Source organism: Balaenoptera musculus, chromosome 2, assembly GCF_009873245.2.
Source record: "Balaenoptera musculus isolate JJ_BM4_2016_0621 chromosome 2, mBalMus1.pri.v3, whole genome shotgun sequence".
NCBI lineage: Eukaryota > Metazoa > Chordata > Mammalia > Artiodactyla > Balaenopteridae > Balaenoptera > Balaenoptera musculus.
The window spans coordinates 77460051-77481528 of record NC_045786.1 but is presented as its reverse complement, the minus strand read 5'-3'; the positions used below and the strand labels follow the sequence as shown (position 1 = coordinate 77481528).

General features: G+C 38.3%; 1 protein-coding gene across 5 annotated transcripts in view; it reads left to right on the top strand.

The window, feature by feature from the left end:
* Nucleotides 1-21478, top strand: part of TEX9 (testis expressed 9) — a 247054-nt gene that overhangs the window by 68817 nt on the left and 156759 nt on the right. For all 5 annotated transcript variants that reach the window (XM_036842658.1, XM_036842657.1, XM_036842659.1 and 2 more), the window contains one exon: nt 16664-16742. In XM_036842658.1, coding sequence (XP_036698553.1) covers nt 16724-16742 — 19 coding nt within the window. In that variant the 5' untranslated portion in view covers nt 16664-16723. The remainder of the gene's footprint in view (nt 1-16663; nt 16743-21478) is intronic.

Genomic DNA, 21478 nt, shown 5'->3' with positions numbered 1-21478 from the left:
GTTCATGCATGTTGCAGTGTGTATCAGCACTTCATTTATTTTTATAGCCTATAATATTCCATCGTATGGGTATGTCACATTTTGTTTGTAGATTCATTAGTTGATGGGCAGTTGGGTTGTTTCCACTTTTTAGCTATTATGAATAATGCTACTGTGAACATTTGTGTACAAGTTTTTTTGTGGACATAAGTTTTCAGTTCTCTTCAGGATAAATCTAGGAAGGAAAACACTGGGTCATATGGTACTCTATATTTAACTTTTCAGGAATCACCAAACTGATTTCCAAACTGGCTGTATCACTTTATATCTTATCAGCAGTATATGAGTGTTCCAGTTTCTTCATATCCTTGCCAATACTTGTTACTGTGCTGGCTTTTTGATTATAGCCATCCTAGTGGGACTGAAATGATATCTTATTGTGGTTTTGATTTGCATTTGCTGATGACTAATGATGTTGAACATCTTTTCATGTGCTTATTGACCATTTGTTTGTCTCTTTTGGAGAAATATCAATTCAAATCCTTTGCCCATTCTTTAATTAGTTGTCTTTTTATTGTTGAGTTGTAAGAATTCTTTATATATTCTGGATACTAGGCCTTCATCAAATACTACATAATTTGCAAATGTTTTTTCCCAATTTGTGGGTTGTCTTTTCATTTTCTTAATTGTGTCCTTTGAGGGACAAAAGTTTTTAATTTTAATGATGTCCAGTTTATCTATTTTTTCTTTTCTTGCTTGTGCTTTTGGTATCATATCTAAGAGACCATTGCCTAATCCAAGGTCATGAAGATTTACCTCTTTGCTTTCTTCTAATAGTTTTATAGTTTTAGTTCCTACATTTAGATCTATGATCCAGTTTTAAATTAATTTTTGTATATTGGGTGAGGGAGGGGTTCAACTTTATTCTTTTGCACATGGATACCCAGTGGTCCCATCATCAATTGTTGAAAAGATTATCCTTTTCACATTGAATTATATTATGCCCTTTTCAAAAATCAATTGACCATAAATAGAAGTTTCTTTTGTTTCTGGATTTTTGATTCTATTCCACTGATCTGTATCCTTTTGCCACTCCTACATTGCCTTCATTAGCATAGCTTTGTAGTAAGTTTTGAAATTGAAATTGTGAGTCCTTCAACTTCGTTCTTTTTCAAGATTGATTTGGCTTTTCAGGATTCCTTATATTTTCATATGAATTTTAGGATCAGCTTATTAATTTCTGCAAAAAAACTACCCAGGATTTTGATACTGATTGTGTTGAATTTGTAGATCACTTTGGGGAGTACTGCCATCTTAACAATATTAAGTCTTCTCAATCATATATGTGGAATGTCTCTCCATTTATTTAGGTCTTTAATTTCTTTTAAAATGTTTTATAGTTTTTGTTGTGTAAATATTGCTCTTTTGTTGAATTTATTCCAAAGTGTTTTATTCTTTTTGGTGCTCTTGTAAATGGAATGCTTTTCTTAATTTCAGTTTCCGATTGTTCCTTGATAGTGTATAGAAATATAATTGATTTTTTATACTGATCTTGTGTTCTGCGACTTTGCTGAATTCTTCTCTTAGTCCTAATGGTATATTGTGTGGGTTCCTTAGGATTTTCTATGTACAAGATCATGTCATCTGAAAATAGAGATAGTTTTTGTTTCTTCTTTTCCAATCTGAATGCCTTTTACTTCTTTTTCTTAATTTTCCTCTGGCTAGAATTGCCAATACAACGTTGAAGTAAAGTGGCCAGAGCAGACATCATATTCCTGTTTTTGATTTTAGGAGGAAAGCATTCATTATTTCACTGTTAAGTATGATGACAGCTGTGGGTTTTTAATGGATGACCTTTGTCAAGTTGAAGAAATTCCCTTCTATTTCTTATTTATTGGGTGTTTTTATTAAGAAAGGGTGTTGGAATTTGTCACATTTTTTCTATGTCTATTGAGATGACCATGTTTTTGGTTTTTGGGGTTTTTTTCTATTAATATTACATTAATTAATTTTCCAATTTAATCGAACTTTTCATCCCTAGGATAAATCCTACTTGGTGTGTAAACCTTTTAATATATTGCTGGATTTGACTTGCTAGTATTTGCTGGTATTGAGAATTTTAACCTCTATATTCATAAGAAATATTGGTCTGTAGTTTGCTTCTTTTGTGGTATCTAATTTTTATATAAGGGTAATACTGGCCTCATATAATAAATTGGGAAAAGTTTCCTCCTTTTCTATTTTACAGAAAAGTTTTTAAATGATTGATGTTAAGTCTTATTTAAAAGCTGAGTAGAACCCTGGGTGGGTTTTTTAATTACTAATTTAATATCTTTACATATCATGATTTTGTTCAGATTTTCTATTTCTTCTTGACTCAGTTTTGGTAGTTTGTCTTTCCAAGAATATATTCAATCTAGGCTATTGAATTTGTTGGCAAACAATTTTTCATTCCCTTATACTCCTTTTAATTTTTTTTATAGGAATATAGTTGCTTTACAATGTTCTGTTAGCTTCTACTGCACAGCAAAATGAATCAGCTATACATATACATATATTCCCTCCCTTTTGGATTACCCTCCTATTTAGGACACCACAGTGCATTAAGTAGAGTTCCCTGTGCTATATATTATGTTCCTGTCGGTTCTCTATTTTATACGTACTATGAGTAGTGTATATGTGTCAATCCCAATCTCCCAATTCCTCCCAACCCACTCCTTTCCCCCTTGGTATCCATAGGTTAGCTCTCTACATCTGTGTCTCTATTTCTGCTTGGCAAATAAGGTCATCTGTACCATTTTTCTAGATTCCACATATATGCGTTAATATACGATATTTGTTTTTCTCTTTCTGACTTACTTCACTCTGTATGACACTCTCTAGGTCCATCCACGTCTCTACAAATAACCCAATTTCATTCCTTTTTATGGCTGAGTAATATTCCATTGTGTATAGGTACCACATTTTCTTTATCCATTCCTCTGTTGATGGACATTTAGGTTGCTTCCATGTCCTGGCTATTGTAAATAGTGCTGCTGTGAACATTGGGGTGCATGTGTCTTTTTGAATTATGGTTATCTCTGGGTATATGCCCAGTAGTGGGATTGCTGGCTCATATGGTAGTTCTATTTTTAGTTTTTTAAGGAACCTCCATACTGTTCTCCATGCTGTATCAATATACATTCCCACCAACAGTGTAAGAGGGTTCCCTTTTCTCCACACCCTCTCCAGCATTTATTGTTTGTAGATTTTTTGATGATGGCCATTCTGACTGATGTGAGGTGATACCTCATTGTAGTTTTGATTTGCATTTCTCTAATAATTAGTGATGTTGAGCATCTTTTCATGTGTTTGTTGGCCATCTGTATGTCTTCTTTTGAGAAATGTCTATTTAGGTCTTCTGCCCATTTTTGGATTGTGTTGTTTGCTTTTTTGATATTGAGCTGCATGAGCTGCTTGTATATTTTGGTGATTAATCCTTTGTCAGTTGCTTTGTTTGCAAATATTTTCTCCCATTCTGAGGGTTGTTTTTTCGTCTAGTTTATGGTTTCCTTTGCTGTGCAAAAGCTTTTAAGTTTCATTAGGTCCCATTTGTTTATTTTTGTTTCTATTTCCATTCCTGTGGGAGGTGGGTCAAAAAAGATCTTGCTGCAATTTATGTCAAAGGGTGTTCTCCCTATGTTTTCCTCTAAGAGTTTTATAGTGTCTGACCTTACATTTAGGTCTTTAATCCATTTTGAGTGTATTTTTGTGTATGGTGGTAGGGAGTGTTGTAATTTCATTCTTCTACATGTAGGTATCCAGTTTTCCCAGCACCATGTATTGAAGAGGCTATCTTTTCTCTATTGTATATTTTTGCCTCCTTTATCATAGATTAGGTGACCATAGGTGGGTGGATTTATCTCTGGGATTTCTGTCCTGTTCCACTGATCTATATTTCTGTTTTTATGCCAATACCATACTATCTTGATTACTGTAACTTTGCAGTATAGTCTGAAGTCAGGGAGACTGATTCCTCCAGTTCTGTTTTTCTTTCTCAAGATTGCTTTGGCTATTTGGGGTCTTTTGTGTCTCCATACAAACTGTAAAATTATTTGTTCTAATTATGGGAAGAATGCCATTGGTAATTTGTTAGGGATTGCATTGAATTTGTAGATTGCTTGGGTAGTATAGTCATTTTCACAATATTGATTCTTCCAATCCAAGAACATGGTATTTTCTCCATGTGTTTGTGTCATCTTTGATTTCTTTCATCAGTATCTTATAGTTTTCTGTGTCCAGCTCTTTTGCCTCCTCAGGTATGTTTATTCCTATGTATTTTATTCTTTTGGTTGCAATGGTAAATGGGATTGTTTCCTTAATTTCTCTTTCTGATCTTTAGTTATTAGTGCTTAGGAATGCAAGAGATTTCTGTGTATTAATTTTCTATTCTTCAACTTTACTAAATTCATTGATTAGCTCTAGTAGTTTTCTGGGGGCATCTTTAGGATTTCCCATGTATAGGAGCATGTCATCTGCAAACAGTGAGAGTTTTACTTCTTTTCCTCCTTAGGTAGGTTTATTCCTAGGTATTTTATTCTTTTTGTTCCAATGGTAAACGGGAGTGTTTCCTTAATTTCTCTTTCAGATTTTTCATCATTAGTGTATAGGGATGCAAGACATTTCTGTGCATTAGTTTTGTATTCTGGTACTTTACCAGATTCATTGATTAGCTCTAGTAGTTTTCTGGTAGCATCCTTAGGATTCTCTATGTATAGTATCATGTCATCTGCAAGCAGTGACAGCTTTACTTCTTCTTTTCCGATTTGGAATTCTTTTATTTCTTTTTCTTCTCTGATTGCTGTGGTTAAAACTTCCAAAACTATGTTGAATAATAGTGGTGAGAGTGGACAACCTTGTCGTGTTACTGATCTTAGAGGAAATGGTTTCAGTTTTTCACCATTGAGAACAATGTTGGTGGTGGGTTTATCATATATGGCCATATATGGTAAGTTCCCTCTATGCCTACTTTCTGGACAGTTTTTATCATAAATGGGTGTTGAATTTTGTTGAAAGCTTTTTCTGCATCTATTGAGATGATCATATGGTTTTTCTCCTTCAATTTGTTAATATGGTGTATCACATTGATTGATTTGCGTATACTGAAGAATCCTTGCATTCCTGCATAAACCCCCCTTGATCATGGTGTATGATCCTTTTAATATGCTGTTGGATTCTGTTTGCTAGTATTTTGTTCAGGATTTTCACATCTATGTTCATCAGTGCTATTGGCCTGTAGTTTTCTTTCTTTGTGACATCTTTGTCTGGTTCTGGTATCAGGGTGATGGTGGCCTCGTAGAATGAGTTGGGAAGTGTACCGCCCTCTGCTATATTTTGGAAGAGTTTGAGAAGGATAGGTGTTAGCTCTTCTCTAAATGTTTGACAGAATTCCCCTGTGAAGCCAGCTGGTCCTGGCCTTTTGTTTGTTGGAAGATTGTTGATCACAGTCTCAATTTCAGTGCTTGTGATTGGTCTGTTTATATTTTCTATTTCTTCCTGGGTCAGTCTCAGAAGGGTGCGCTTTTCTAAGAATTTGTCCATTTCTTCCAGGTTGTCCGTTTTATTGGCATAGAGTTGCTTGTAGTAATCTCTTATGATCCTTTGTATTTCTGCAGTGTCAGTTGTTACTTCTCCTTTTTCATTTATAATTTTGTTGATTTGAGTCGTCTCCCTTTTTTTCTTTTCTTTTTAAAATTTTTTTTTTATAGACTTTTACTTTTTTTTTTAAGTATTTGTTTATTTATTTATTTATGGCTGTGTTGGGTCTTCGTTTCTGTGTGAGGGCTTTCTCCAGTTGCGGCAAGCGGGGGCCACTCCTCATCACGGTGCGCAGGCCTCTCACTATCGCTGCCCCTCGTGTTGCGGAGCACAGGCTCCAGACGCGCAGGCTCAGCAATTGTGGCTCACGGGCCCAGTTGCTCCGCGGCACGTGGGATCCTCCCAGACCAGGGCTCGAACCCGTGTCCCCTGCATTGGCAGGCAGACTCTCAACCACCGCGCCACCAGGGAAGCCCCTCCCTTTTTTTCTTGATGAGTCTGGCTAATGGTTTATCAATTTTGTTTATCTTCTCAAAGAACCAGCTTTTAGTTTTATTGATCTTTGCAATTGTTTCCTTCATTTCTTTTTCATTTATTTCTGATCTGATCCTTATGATTTCTTTCCTTCTGCTATCTTTGGGGTTTTTTTGTTCTTCTTTCTCTAATTGCTTTAGGTGTAATGTTAGGTTGTTTATTTGAGATGTTTCTTGCTTCTCGTCGTAGGATTGTGTTGCTATAAACTTCCCTCTTAGAACTGCTTTTGCTGCATCCCATAGTTTTTGGGTTGTCGTGTTTTCATTGTCATTTGTTTCTAGGTATTTTTTGATTTCCTCTTTGATTTTCTCAGTGACCTCTTGGTTATTTAGTAGTGTATTGTTTAACCTCCATGTATTGGTATTTTCTACAGATTTTTTCCAGTAATTGATATCTAGTCTCATGGCGCTGTGGTTGGAAAAGATACTTGATACAATTTCAGTTTTCTTAAATTTACTAAGGCTTAATTTGTGACACAAGATGTGATCTATCCTGGAAAATGTTCCATGTGCACTTGAAAAGAAATTGTATTTTGCCACTTTCAGGTGGAATATCTTATAAATATCAATTAAGTCTATATGGTCTATTGTGTCATTTAAAGTTTGTGTTTCCTTATTTATTTTATTTGGATGATGTGTCCATTGGTGTAAGTGGGTGTTAAAATCTCCCACTATTATTGTGTTACTGTTGATTTCCCCTTTTATAGCTGTTAGCATTTCCCTTATGTATTGAGGTGCTCCTATGTTGGCTGCATAGATATTTACAATTGTTATATCTTCTTCTTGGATTGATCCCTTGATCATTATGCAGTGTCCTTCCTTTTTTCTTGTAATAATCTTTATTTTAAAGTCTATTTTGTCTGTTATGAGTATTGCTACTCCAGCTTACTTTTGATTCCCACTTGCATGGAATATCTTTTTCCATCCCCTCACTGTCAGACTGTATGTGTCCCTAGGTCTGAAGTGGGTCTGTTGTAGACAGCATATATACTGGTCTTGTTTTTGTATCCATTCAGCTAGTCTGTATCTTTTGGTTGGAGCATTTAATCCATTCACATTTAAGGTAATTATCGATATGTATGTCCTTATTACCATTTTCTTAATTGTTTTGGGTTTCTTCTTGCAGGTCTTCTTTCTTTTCTTGTGTTTCCCACCTAGAGAAGTTCCTTTAGCATTTGTTGTAAAGCTGGTTTGGTGGTGCTGAATTCTCTTAGCTTTGCTCGTCTGTAAAGCTTTTGATTTCTCCATCAAATCTGAATGAAATCCTCGCTGGGTAGAGTAGTCTTGGTTGTAGGTTTTTGCATTTCATCACTTTAAATATGTCCTGCCACTCCCTTCTGGCCTGCAGAGTTTCTGCTGAAAAATCAGCTGATAACCTAATGGGAATTCCATTGTAGGTTATTTGGTGCTTTTCCCTTGCTGCTTTTAATATTTTTTCTTTTATTTAATTTATGTTAGTTTGATTCATGTGTGTCTTGGCATATTTCTCCTTGGGTTTAGCCTGCCTGGGGCTCTGTGCAATTCCTGGACTTGGGTGCCTATTTCATTTCCCATATTAGGGAAGTTTTCCACTATAATCTCTTCAAATATTTTCTTAGGCCCTTTCCCTTTCTCTTCTTCTTCTGGGACCACTATAATTTGAATGTTGGTGCATTTAATATTGTCCCAGAGGTCTCTGAGACTGTCCTCAATTCTTTTCATTCTTTTTTCTTTCTTCTGTTCTTTGGCAGTTATTTCCACCATTCTATCTTCCAGCTCACTTATTTGTTCTTCCGCCTTAGTTATTCTGCTGTTGATTCCTTCTAGTGTATTTTTCATTTCAGTTATTGTTCATCACTGATTGTTGGTTCTTTAGTTCTTCGAGGTCCTTGTAAGTCTTCTCGACCCATGTCTCCATTCTATTTTTGCGATCTTGGATCATCTTTACTATCATTACTCTGAATTCTTTTTCATGTAGATTGCCTATTTCCTCTTCATTTATTTGGTCTTGTGGGATTTTACCTTGCTCCTTCCTATGTAACTTATTTCTCTGTCATCTCATTTTGTCTAACCTACTGTGTTTATGGTCTTCTTTCCGCAGGCTGCAGGGTCATAGTTCCTCTTGCTTCTCTTGTCTGCCCCCTGGTGAGTGAGGTTGGTCCAGGGGCTTGTGTAGGCATCTTGGTGGGAGGGCCTGGTGCCTGCAGTCTGGTGGGTGGAGTTGAGTCTTTTCCCTCTGAAGACCAGGGCCTCTTCAGGTGGTGTGCTTTTGGGTGTTTGTGAGCTTAGTACGACTTTAGGCAGCCTGTCTACTGATGGGTGTGGCTGTGCTCCTGTCTTGCTGGTCGTTTGAAGTGAGGTGTCTAGTACTGGAGCCTGCAGGCTGTTGTATGGGACTTGGTCTTGGTGTTGATGTGGATACATCTGGGAGCACACACGCTGATTACTATTCCGTGGATCGAGGAATTCTCTGGCAGTCTAGTGTCCTGGACTCTGTGCTCCCACCCCAGAGGCCCAGGCCCGACCCTTGGCCGGGAACCAAGAGTCCACAAGCTGCACAGTGCAACATGAGAGAAAAGGGAGGAAAAAAAATGGAAAGAAAACAAGTAAAAATTAAAGAAAGCAAACAGATGAACAAAACCCAAGACAAATAGCAAAACAACATCAAACAAACAGCAGCAACAACAGCACAACACACACACACACAGATGCACACACACACACTCTCAGAAAAAAGAGAAAAAAGAATTTTAAAAAAATGAGAGAACAGAAAAACGAAAGAATTCTAAAATTAGAACAGTCAAGAAGAACTAAACTAACAAAAACAAAGACTAAAAAATAAAAACAGAAAGCAAAGAGACAACAAGAAAAACGAAGAAAACAATATATACACAAAAAAACATGAAAAAGACTCCCTCTTGCAAGAGCACCGGAATCACAACTAACTGCTGAACAATCACGGACAGGAAGACACTGGAATTCACCAAAAAAGATACCCCACATCCAAAGACAAAGGAGAAGCCACAGTGAGATGGTAGGAGGGCTGCAATCACAATAAAATCAAATACCATAATTGCTGGGTGGGTGACTCACAAAGTGGAAAACACTTATACCACAGAAGTCCACCCACCAGAGTGAAGGTTCTGAGCCCCACATCAGGCTTACCAACCTGGGGGTCCAGAACAGGAGGAGGAATCCCCAGAGAATCAGACTTTAAAGGCTAGCGGGATTTGATTGGAGGACTTGGAGGGGACTCAGGGAAACAGAGACTCCACTCTTGGAAGGCACACACAAAGTAGTGTGCACATTGGGGCCCAGGGGAGGGAGCAGTGACCCCATAGGAGACTGAACCAGACCTACCTGCTAGTGTTGGAGGGTCTCCTGCAGAGGTGGGGGCTGGCTGTGTCTCACGATGAGGACAGGGACACTGGCAGCAGAAGTTTGGGGATGTACTCCTTGGTGTGAGCCCTCCCAGAGTCCACCATTTGCCCCACCAAAGAGCCCGGGTAGGCTCCAGTGCTGGGTCACCTCAGGCCAAACAACCAACAGGGAGGGAACCCAGCCCCACCCATCAGCAGAAAAGTGGATTAAAGTTTTACTGAGCTCTGCCCACCAGAAGAACAGCCAGATCTACCAACCACCAGTCCCTCCCATCAGGAAACTTGCACAGACCTCTAAGATAGCCTCAACCACCAGAGGGCAGACAGCAGAAGCAAGAAGAACTACAATCCTACAGCCTGTGGAACAAAAACCACATTCACAGAAAGATAGACAAGATGAACAGGCAGAGGGCTATATACCAGATGAAGGAACAAGATAAAACCCCAGAAAAACAATGAAATGAAGTGGAGATAGACAACCTTCCAGAAAAAGAATTCAGAATAATGATAGTGAAGATGATCCAGGACCTCGGAAAAAGAATGGAGGCAAAGATCGAGAAGATGCAAGAAATGTTTAACAAAGAACTAGAAGAATTAAAGAACAAACAAACAGAGATGAACAATACAATAACTGAAGTGAAAAATACACTAGAAGGAATCAATAGCAGAATAACTGAGGCAGAAGAACGGATAAGTGACCTGGAAGACAGAATGGTGGAAATCACTGCTGCAGAACAGAATAAAGAAAAAAGAATGAAAAGAAATGAAGACAGCCTAAGAGACGTCTGGGACAACATTAAACGCAAGATCATTCTCATTATAGGAGTCCCAGAAGGAGAAGAGAGAGAGAAAGGACCCGAGAAAATAGTTGAAGAGATTATAGTCGAAAACTTCCCTAACATGGGAAATGAAATAGCCACCCAAGTCCAAGAAGTACAGAGAGTCCCATACAGGATAAACCCAAGGAGAAACATGCCGAGACACATTGTAATCAAATTGGCAAAAATTAAAGAGAACGAAAAATTATTGGAATCAGCAAGGGAAAAACGACAAATAACAAACAAGGGAACTCCCATAAGGTTAACAGCTGATTTCTCAGCAGAAACTCTACAAACCAGAAGGGAGTGGCATGACATATTCAAAGTGAGAAAGGGAAGAACCTACAACCAAGATTACTCTACCCAGAAAGGATCTCATTCAGATTCAATGGAGAAATCAAAAGCTTTACAGACAAGCAAAAGCTAAGAGAATTCAGCGCCACCAAACCAGCTCCACAACAAGTGCTAAAGGAACTTCTCTAAGTGGGAAACACAAGAAAAGAAAGGAACCTACAAAAACAAACGCAAAACAACTAAGAAAATGATAATAGGAACATACATATCAATAATTACCTTAAACGTGAAAGGATTAAATGCTCCAAACAAAAGACACAGGCTCGCTGAATGGATACAAAAACAAGACCCATATATATGCTGTCTACAAAAGACCCACTTCAGACCTAGGGACACATACAAGCTGAAAGTGAGGGGATGGAAAAAGATATTCCATGCAAATGGAAATCAAAAGAAATCTGTAGTAGCAATACTCATATCAGACCAAATAGACTTTAAAATAAAGACTGTTACAAGAGACAAGGAAGGACACTACAAAATGATCAAGGGATCAATCCAAGGAGAAGAAAGAAAAATTATAAATATATATGACACCCAACATAGGAGCACCTCAATACATAAGGCAACTGCTAACAGCTAAAAAAGAGGAAATCGACAGTAACACAATAATAGTGGGGGACTTTAACACCTCACTTACACCAATGGACAGATCATCCAAACAGAAAATTAATAAGGAAACACAAGCTTTAAATGACACAATAGACCACATAGGTTTAATTGACATTTATAGGACATTCCTACCAAAAACAGCAGATTACACTTTCTTCTCAAGTGCGCATGGAACATTCTCCAGGATAGATCACATCTTGGGTAAGAAATCTAGCCTCAGTAAATTTAAGATAATTGAAATCATATCAAGCATCTTTTCTGACCACAACACTATGAGATTAGAAATCAATTACAGGGAAAAAAACATAAAAAACACAAACACATGGAGGCTAAACAATACATTACTAAGTAACCAAGAGATCACTGAAGAAATCAAAGAGGAAATCAAAAAATACCCAGAGAGAACTGACAATGAAAACACGAAGATCCAAAACCTATGGGATGTAGCAAAAGAAGTTGTAAGAGTGAATTTTATAGGAATACAAGCCTACCTCAAGAAATAAGAAAAATCTCAAATAAACAATCAAACCTTACACCTAAAGGAACTAGAGAAAGAAGAACAAACAAAACCCAAATTTAGTAGAAGGAAAGAAATCATAAAGATCGGAGCAGAAATAAATGAAATAGAAACAAAGAAAACAATAGCAAAGATCAATAAAACTAAAAGCTGCTTCTTTGAGAAGATAAACAAATTTGATAAACCATTGGCCAGACTCATCAAGAAAAAGAGGGAGAAGACTCAAATCAATAAATTTAGAAATGAAAAAGGAGAAGTTACAACAGACACTGCAGAAATACAAAGCATCCTAAGAGACTACTACAAGCAACTCTATGCCAATAAAATGGACAACCTGGAAGAAATGGACAAATTCTTAGGAAGGTATAACCTTCCAAGACTGACCCAGGAAGAAATAGAAAATATGAAGAGACCAATCACAAGTAATGAAATTGAAACTGTAATTAAAAAATCTTCCAACAAACAAAAGTCCAGGACCAGATGGCTTCACAGGTGAATTCTATCAAACATTTAGAGAAGAGCTAACACCCATCCTTCTCAAAGTCTTCCAAAGAATTGCAGAGGAAGGAACACTCCCAAACTCATTCTTGAGGCCACCATCACCCTGATACCAAAACCAGACAAAAATACTACAAAAAAAGAAAATCACAGACCAATATCACTGATGAATATAGATACAAAAATCCTGAACAAAATACTAGCAAACAGAATCCAACAACACATTAAAAGGGTCATACACCATGATCAAGTGGGATTTAACCCAGGAATGCAACGATTCTTCAATATATACAAATCAATCAATGTGATAAACCATACTAACAAATAGATGAATAAAAACCATATGATCATCTCAATAGATGCAGAAAAAGCTTCTGACAAAATTGAACACCCATTTATAAAACTCTCCAGAAATTTGGCATAGAGGAAAGCTACCTCAACATAATAAAGACCATATACGACAAACCCACAGCAAACATCATTCTCAATGGTGAAAAACTGAAAGCATTTCCTCTAAGATCAGGAACAAGACAAGGATGTCCACTCTTACCACTATTATTCAACATAGTTTTGGAAGTCCTAGCCACAGCAATCAGAGAAGAAAAAGAAATAAAAGGAATACAAATTGGAAAAGAAGAAGTAAAACTGTCACTGTTTGCAGGTGACATGATACTATACATAGAGAATCCTAAAGATGCCACCAGAAAACTACTAGAGCTAATCAATGAATTTGGTAAAGTTGCAGGATACAAAATTAATGCACAGAAATCTCTTGCATTCTTATACATTAATGATGAAAAATCTGAAAGAGAAATTAAGGAAACACTCCCATTTACCATTGCAACAAAAAGAATAAAATACCTAGGAATATACCTACCTAGGGAGACAAAATACCTGTATGCAGAAAACTATAAGACATTGCTAAAAAAAATTAAAGATGATACAAACAGATGGAGAGATATCCCATGTTTTTGGATTGGAAGAATCAATATTGTGAAAATGACTATACTATCTAAAGCTATCTACAGATTCAATGCAATCTCTATCAAATTACCAATGACATTTTTTACAGAACTAGAACAAAAAAATCTTAAAATTTGTATGGAGACACAAAAGACCACGAATAGCCAAGGCAATCCTGAGGGAAAAAAACCAAGCTGGAGGAATCAGACTTCCTGACTTCAGACTATACTACAAAGCTACAGTCATCAAGACATTATGGTACTGGCACAAAAACAGAAATATAGATCGATGGAACAAGATAGAAAGCCCAGAGATAAACCCACACACCTACGGTCAACTAATCTATGACAAAAGAGGCAGGATATACAATGGAAAAAAGTCAGTCTCTTCAATAAGTGGTGCTGGGAAAACTGGACAGCTACATGTAAAAGAATGAAATTAGAACACTCCCTAACACCATACACAAAAATAAACTTGAAATGGATTAGAGACCTTAATGTAGGACTGGTTACTCTAAAAGTCTTAGAGGAAAACATAGGAAGAACACTTTTTGACATAAATCCAGCAAGATCTTTTTTGATCCACCTCCTAGGGTAATGGAAATAAAAACAAAAATAAACAAATGGGACCTAATGAAACTTAAAGGTTTTGCAAAGGAAAGGAAACTGCAAACAAGACGAAAACACAACCCTCAGAATGGGAGAAAATATTTGCAAACGAATCAACAAAGGATTAATCTCCAAAGTATATAAACAGCTCCTGCAGCTCAATATTAAAAAAACAAACAATTCAATCAAAATATGGGCAGAAGACATCAATAGACATTTCTCCAAAGAAGACATACAGCTGGCCAAGAAGCACATGAACAGCTGCTCAACGTCACTAATTATTAGAGAAATGCAAATCAAAACTACAATGAGGTATCACCTCACACCAGTTAGAATGGGCATCATCAGAAAATCTACAAACAACAAATGCTGGGGAGGGTGTGGAGAAAAGGGAACCCTCTTGCACTGTTGGTGGGAATGTAAATTGATACAGTCACTATGGAGAACAGTATGAAGGTTCCTTAAAAAACTAAAAATACAATTACCATATGACCCAGCAATCCCACTACCGGGCGTATACCCAGAGAAAACCATAATTCAAAAAGACACGTGCACCCCAATGTTCATTGCAGCACTATTTACAGTAGTCAAGTCATGGAAGCAAGCTAAATGCCCATCAACAGGCGAATGGATAAAGAAGATGTGGTACATATATACAATGGAATATTACTCGGCCATAAAACGGAACGAAATTGTGTCATTTGTAGAGACGTGGGTGGATCTAGAGACTGTCATACAGAGTGAAGTAAGTCAGAAAGAGGAAAACTAATATCATATATAATCGCATGTATGTGGAACATAGAAAAATGGTACAGATGAACTGGTTTGCAGGGCAGAAGTTGAGACACAGATGAAGAGAACAAATGTATGGACACCAAGGGGGGAAAACCGCGGTGGGGTGGGGATGGTGGTGTGCTGAATTGGGCAATTGGGATTGACATGCATACACTGATGTGTATAAAATTGATGACTAATAAGAACCTGCAGTATAAACAAACAAACAAACAAAAAAACAACCAATACTAAACTTTCTTTGGGTTATTTGTATGGAAATATGTTAATATAAATGTTTCAGGCATTACATGAAATTTCTAAAAATCTTATATGTTCTGGTATAATGTTATAAGTCATAATTCTAGTTATTACTTTAAAATGTATATCTCAGAAATAACTAAAAAAAAAAATGAAAAAAAAGAAATAAAATAAAAAACAGATAACAAAGAACAAAAGCAAGGAAAAAACCACAAAGCAACAAAAGTAAAGTAAAAATAGAAAAATTTAAAATGATATGTTTTGAAAAAAGATTAAGAATATAAGAATAAAAATCAAAAATAAAAGATAAAATATAATAAAATCAACAACACCAACAGCTGAGCAAAACAAAACAAAAAAATAATATTAGTACTAAGAATATTCTCCTGGGGCCTCCTCTGTCAGTGTCCTTGCTCCCACAGTGACCCAGAGCCAATCCCCGCCTCCTCAGGAGGCCCTCCAATACCTCTAGGTAGGCCTCTGGACCTGCTGTGGGAGCTGTGGAGCCAGCACAGACTCTGACCTGGCCCGATTCCTGAGTATACTTGTCCCCAGAGTCCAGTGCTTCGAAGGCTAGACTGGTCTCAAATGTTGAAACACTCATTGTCTGTTCAGGTATTCCACAGATGCAGGATTTTCGCAGCCGACATCGGGGGTTTAATCCACAGCTTGTGCAGGTGGTGCACGGAAAGATTTCCATTTCTCTTCCTTAGTCGCACCGCCCCTGAAGCTCAGTTTTGGTTTTGACCCCACCTCTCTGTGTGCGCCGCCCTCAGGGGTCTGTTCCTTGCCCAGGCAGGAGAGAGCAAAAGCAGCGGCTGCTTGGGGCACCCTTTCTCACTCATGTTGGGGCCTGGGTACTGGGGCCACAACTGAGGTGTCTGCAAGTTGCCTGCAGCAACGGGTCCAGCAAACAGTTGGAATAGACTGTGGTGCTGGCAAATGGGAGCAGGGGCAGCCCCCCCCCCCCACCTCGTGCCTCTCAACAATGGTGCCTCGCTTTCCAGGCAGCCTACTCTTCCTCTAGGGGCATTCCTGGCCACGCCTCCCCTCACTCCCATCCCCTCTGCTGTATCCGCGCAGCCCACAGCATTCCTCTCCCTGGATTCGTTCTCCCAGCCCCATGCTTTAGCACTCAGCCCCCTCCAGCATCTGCAGACTCTCGTCCCAGGCAGGGGTGCCCAGGCCTGATTCCCAAGGAGGCTTTGGGATGGGCAGTGCTCAGGCCCCCAGAACCCACGCAGGCAGAGGAGACCCTGGCCCGGTGGGGGGAGTGGGCCCTCTCAGATGGGAGCTCCTCCCCGTGCCCGCAGAGGCTGAAGAAGCTGGCAGTTGGGGGTTGGGAAAAGGTCTTATAATGGCGGCTCTGCCCCTTGCACATCACTTGACAATGACCCCTTGCTTTTATAGTATCTCAGGCTTTTTCTGCAGACTTACCCAGTTGTGGAGTTTCTTACTCCTGTCCCTTCAGGCTGTCTTTTCACAGCCAACAGCTGTCCCTTCCCTGGGTCCGCGCTGCAAACCCCACTTTCCAGCACCCAGCCCCCTTTTGCAACAGGCGACTCGTGATTCAGGAATGTGCAGAGCAGTGGTGTAGACCCTGCATGCAGTTCTTACTTTGTCCTGCCTTCCACAGACCGTCTGCTGCATTCTCCTTTGATCCCCAAAACGTGCTTTTCTGTCACAGCTGATTCTCCCACCGTGAGGGAGTTTTTCTGAGTGTGGGGACCTCCGCTCACCTTCAGCTTCCCACCATGGTTGCTGGTCCCTTTTTTGATTCCTCTTTTCTTTTTTTTCTTTTCTTTCTTTTTTTTAGGTGTCCAAAGTTTTCCACTAATGTTCAGCAGGTGATCTGTGAGAATTGTTCCATCTGTAGATGAATTTGCAATGTACCCGTGAGTAGCGACGAATTCTACATCCTCCTGTTCTGCCATCTGGATTCCCTCCCTCCTCCTTTTAACTTTTGTAATGTAGTAAATAGTTCCTTTTCATTTGTATTATTAATACTTTTAGTTTTCTCTCTTTTTCTTTATCAGTCTAGCTAAAGGATTGTAAATTTTGTTGATCTTTTCAAAGAACTAACTTCTAATTTTGTTGATTTTCTCTATTTTTTTATTTTCCTTCATTTATTGCACTCTAGTCTTTATTATTTTCTTCTTTCTGCTTCCTTTGGATTTAGTTTATGCTTCTTTTTCTAGTTTATTAAGGCAAAACTTTAGGCGACCGATTTGAGATCTTCTTTTTTAATACTGGTGCTTATAGCTATAAATTTCACTCTAAGCATATATTTAGCTGTTCCATAAGTTTTTTGTGTGTGTGTTTCCATTTTCATTCATTTCAACGTATTTCCTAATTTCTCTTGTGATTTAGTCTTTGACCAACTGATTATTTATGAGTGCATTGTTCAATTTCCTCATATCTGAGAATTTTCCAAATTTCCTTGTTATTGATTTCTAATTTTATTCCATTGTTGTTGGAGAACATATGTTGTATGATTTCAGTCCTTTTAAATTTATTGAGGCTTGTTTTATGGCCTAACATGTGATCTTTCCTTGAGAATGTTCCATGTGCTCTTGAGAAGAATGTATATTCTGCTCTTTTTTTCCTCATAGTTACTGTGTGTGTGTGTGATGAGACCACTTAAGATCTACTCTCTTAGCAGATTTCAATTATACAATACAATATCATTAACTACAGTCACCGTCATGTACATAGGATCCCCAGAACTTATTCATCTTATAACTGAAAGTTATACCATGTGACTGACATCTTCCCATTTCTTCCACCCTCCAGCTTTTAGCAACCACTGTTTGACTCTCTGGTTGTATGAGTTCAATTTTTTTAGAGTCCACAGATAATTGAGATCATACAGTATTTGTATTTTTCTGCCTGGCTTATTTCATTTAGCGTAATGTCCTCTAGGTTCGTACATGTTGTTGTAAATGGCAGGACTTCTTTTTTATGAAAGAAAGTATTCCATTGTATATGTATATGTGTGTGGGGGTGTGTATGTGTGTGTTTGTGCATGTATGTATGTATTTATATTTCACATTTTCTTTACCCATTCATCCTTTGACAAACACCTACGTTTTTTTCCATGTCTTGGATAATTTGAATAATGCTGCAATGAACCTGGGCTTCCAAGGTCAAGGTTCCAGCTGATTCATTTTCTGGTAGGCGCTCTCTTCCTAGCTTGTCTTCTCACTATGATGACATTCTCACTATATCCTCACATGGCCTTTCTTCTGTGTACAGAGAGAGAAGAAGTGAGCTCTCTGGTGTTTCTTCATATAAGGACACTAATCCTATCAGATCAGGGCCCCACTCTTATGACATCATTTAACCTTAATTATCTCTATATAGGCCCTATCTCCAAATACAGTTACACTTGGGGTAGGGCTTCAATATAGGAATTTGGGGAGCATGCAAATATTCAGTCCATAACAACCCTTAACACTTAACACAATGGCTATAAATAGTCCTAAAATAGACTAAAGAAGGACCACATTAAAAATACGTACCATTCAGAAAAAGCCGTAAGACTGAAGTCTGGGAACTACCATGGCAGTTTGTTGGCACATGGATATGTATTGATTATTTTATTCACATTGAAAGAGTAAAAGGAAGAGAGAATTCATTTACAAGAAGACGTAAGAATTCTTTCTCAGAGAAAGATACCTTTGGGTACCACTGTTTTGTGAGGTGAGGTCCCATCTTGTCATCCTGAGCTGTGTTCACCCTAAGACTTCAGCCTTTCTGAATGTGGCTGGAGGACTCACAGGATGAGGTTGCTGAAGATCTATTTGCTTGGTGAAAGAACAATGCTTCAGGGTCAGAGTGAAGGAAAAACTCAGAGAAGAGCAAAATGCCTGACATTCAGTTTGCCATTGTGTTGGCTTTCTTCCATTTCTCCCTCCTCTCCCTCCTCTCTACCCTTCTCTACCCTGTTTTTTCCTCCAGAAAACTGACCTATATGGAGCACATCAATGGGCTTCCTCGCCCTTTAGCTTTTACCTGAAGACAATTATCCAATCCAGGTTTTAAAAGAGATAAGTTAAATGGCTGGAAACTGGTCACATGTCAAAATGGAGCTAGATAACGAAAGCTAGTAAGGCCTGAAATTGAATGAGGTGAAGGCCAAAGGAAGCTGATGTTGGGCAAAGACCTTCAGGGTAGGGACTTCCCTGGCGGTCCAGTGGTTAAGACTTCGCCTTGCAATGCAGGGGGTGCAGCTTCCATCCCTGGTTGGGGAGCTGAGATCCCACATGCCTCGTGGCTCGTGGCTAAAAAACCAAAACAGAAGCAGTATTGTAACAAATTCAATAAAGACTTTAAAAATGGTCCACATCAAAAAAAAACCTTTAAAAAAAAAAAAAAAAAGACCTTCAGAGTAGATGGAGAGATTCCCAAGCCAACATGCATAAAGCTGTAGCGGTTTTTAATATAGTTTGAGCCTTGATTGGTATGGGCCTCTAAGAGCTTTTATAGAAGCAAGAGAAAAGCAGATTTAATGCTCTGGGTTCTTAGCAATAAGAATTCAGATAGCAAGAAACATATCCAAGTATTTAAGTAATCACTGTGTTGCATAAGAACAGAAGACTGCTGCAGTCCAGCCTAAGTCATTATAAAGAAGAATTCAACTACATACTAACTCAAGAAGACAAAGATCATAGCTGTGAAGGAAGAACAATGATTTTATTTGGATCTGGATGTTGCATGGCATGACACATACTAAAAGTTACTTTCTCTGGAGTAAAATGCAGGAGATTTTGTATTTCTGGAGTAAAATATATTGGATTTTGAATTTCCAGCAGTATCATCTAAGATATTACAAGAGCCATGAAGTAAAGAGGGGGTAGTCATTCTTCAGGGCCATCACAATTGTCAAAATGAAAACAGCTCATATGTTATTAAATAGGAATGCTTATAAATGACTTTTGCTGTGCTAGAGCTGGGGATAATCTAAAAGCCTCATAATTTTGCCCAACAGAGGGACCCATTTTCAGTTAGGCTGTAATCAGGAAGAAATTCTTTCACCTCAGGGGAATGTTATATATAATATGGTGTGTATAACTATGGTAGGGTTACCAAATATTATATGAGCCTACTTGGGCCTCCAGCCTCATACACTCCTCTCTCCACCACGTGCCATGTTCTGGTACTTTCATAGAGGCCTGTATCCTACCTCTGAATACCAGGAACTTCTTATGTTCTGTAAAGGAGGCCAGAAGGACAGGACTACTGTAAGAACTTCTGTGCCTAAGAGAGGGAAGAAGGCAAGAAGGCCAGGACCCTTCCCACTGAGAAGTGGAACTTGGCTTAGTTTTGCATTTGTTTTATGTGATGGGAAAGATGATACAAAAGAGCCAGCTAGAACAAGCCTTGTGGGTATGAGAAGGAAGAGAGAATTCATGCTGCACGTGTGTGTATGTCACTTTTGCTGCATGAGGGTCCCATCCACTATGTCAGGTGGTCCAAACAGACTCCTGGAATGTAGCTGATCAGTCTTCCCCAGAAGGAAGAAGAAGAATTGGGAGAAAGAAAGCTTCCCTGAGAGGCTCCCTCACAAGCTATCTAAAGTGCTCAACTGATGTTTTATCTTTTATTTACTTTTTGTCTTAGATATTATCCTGAATGAGCAGAACGTGCCTCTCCTCCTCAGGAGTTTGTTGCACAAACTTAAGAATGATAAACACAGATCCCTTCCTAGAAATACAGTGCCATAAAACCAGACAGTTGGAACGAAACTTTGATAACATCTAATGAAATCCAGTGCTCTCGTTCATGTCTGGAGATAAGGAACCTCAGGCCCAGAGAAGTTCAATGAGTTCCACAAGGGCATCCAGATACTTAATGGTAGGAACAAGTATGGGGTTTACTGTCGCAGAGGTAGAGTTGACTACAACTCAGTATTTTATTACAAGTAAGAGCCATGTAAATCAATCACACCCTAGCTCACATACTCAGAAGGAATAAACTAAACCAAACGTCAAAAGGAAACAAAGTGTCCTCAAACGGCATTGCAGAACCAGTCTAGTTTCTTACATATAAGGTATCTCTCTTATTTTTATCTCAAATGATATTTTATTAATACTTAACCTGGTGGTGAAGCTGAAAAACTGTCTCTGTGTTATCCTAAGAATTACAGAATTACCAAGGGCTTCTGTAATGTGCAACTCACCTAGACAGAAATAAGCTGTGTTAACAGAGTATTTTGTTAACAATGCTGTTTATCTGGTTTTCTCCATGCTGGGTATTGGAATTGTTATTGTAAAACTTAGATAGGACCCACCTAGCCCAGTTAAGACTTATTTAACTCAGGATTTTGTAAGACTAGTAGTAGATGTGTTGAGAATGACTAAACTCACACACCTGAATGAAAAAACTGTCCTTTAATATTGATATATCTTTTAATACATATCAGAACTGAAAACATCATAAAACAATTGTTCTTAACTTTGAGGGAACTTTTTGAGATCCTGAGGAAATTTATGGATATATCTTCCAGAAAAATCTTTATACACAAGAAGTTTTAGTTATAATTCACAGAATTTCCATAGACCCCAAGGTCCATCCACGGAGCCCAAGATAAGGCCCTCTGCTGTATCGTGAGTTCTGGTATCATCTTTTA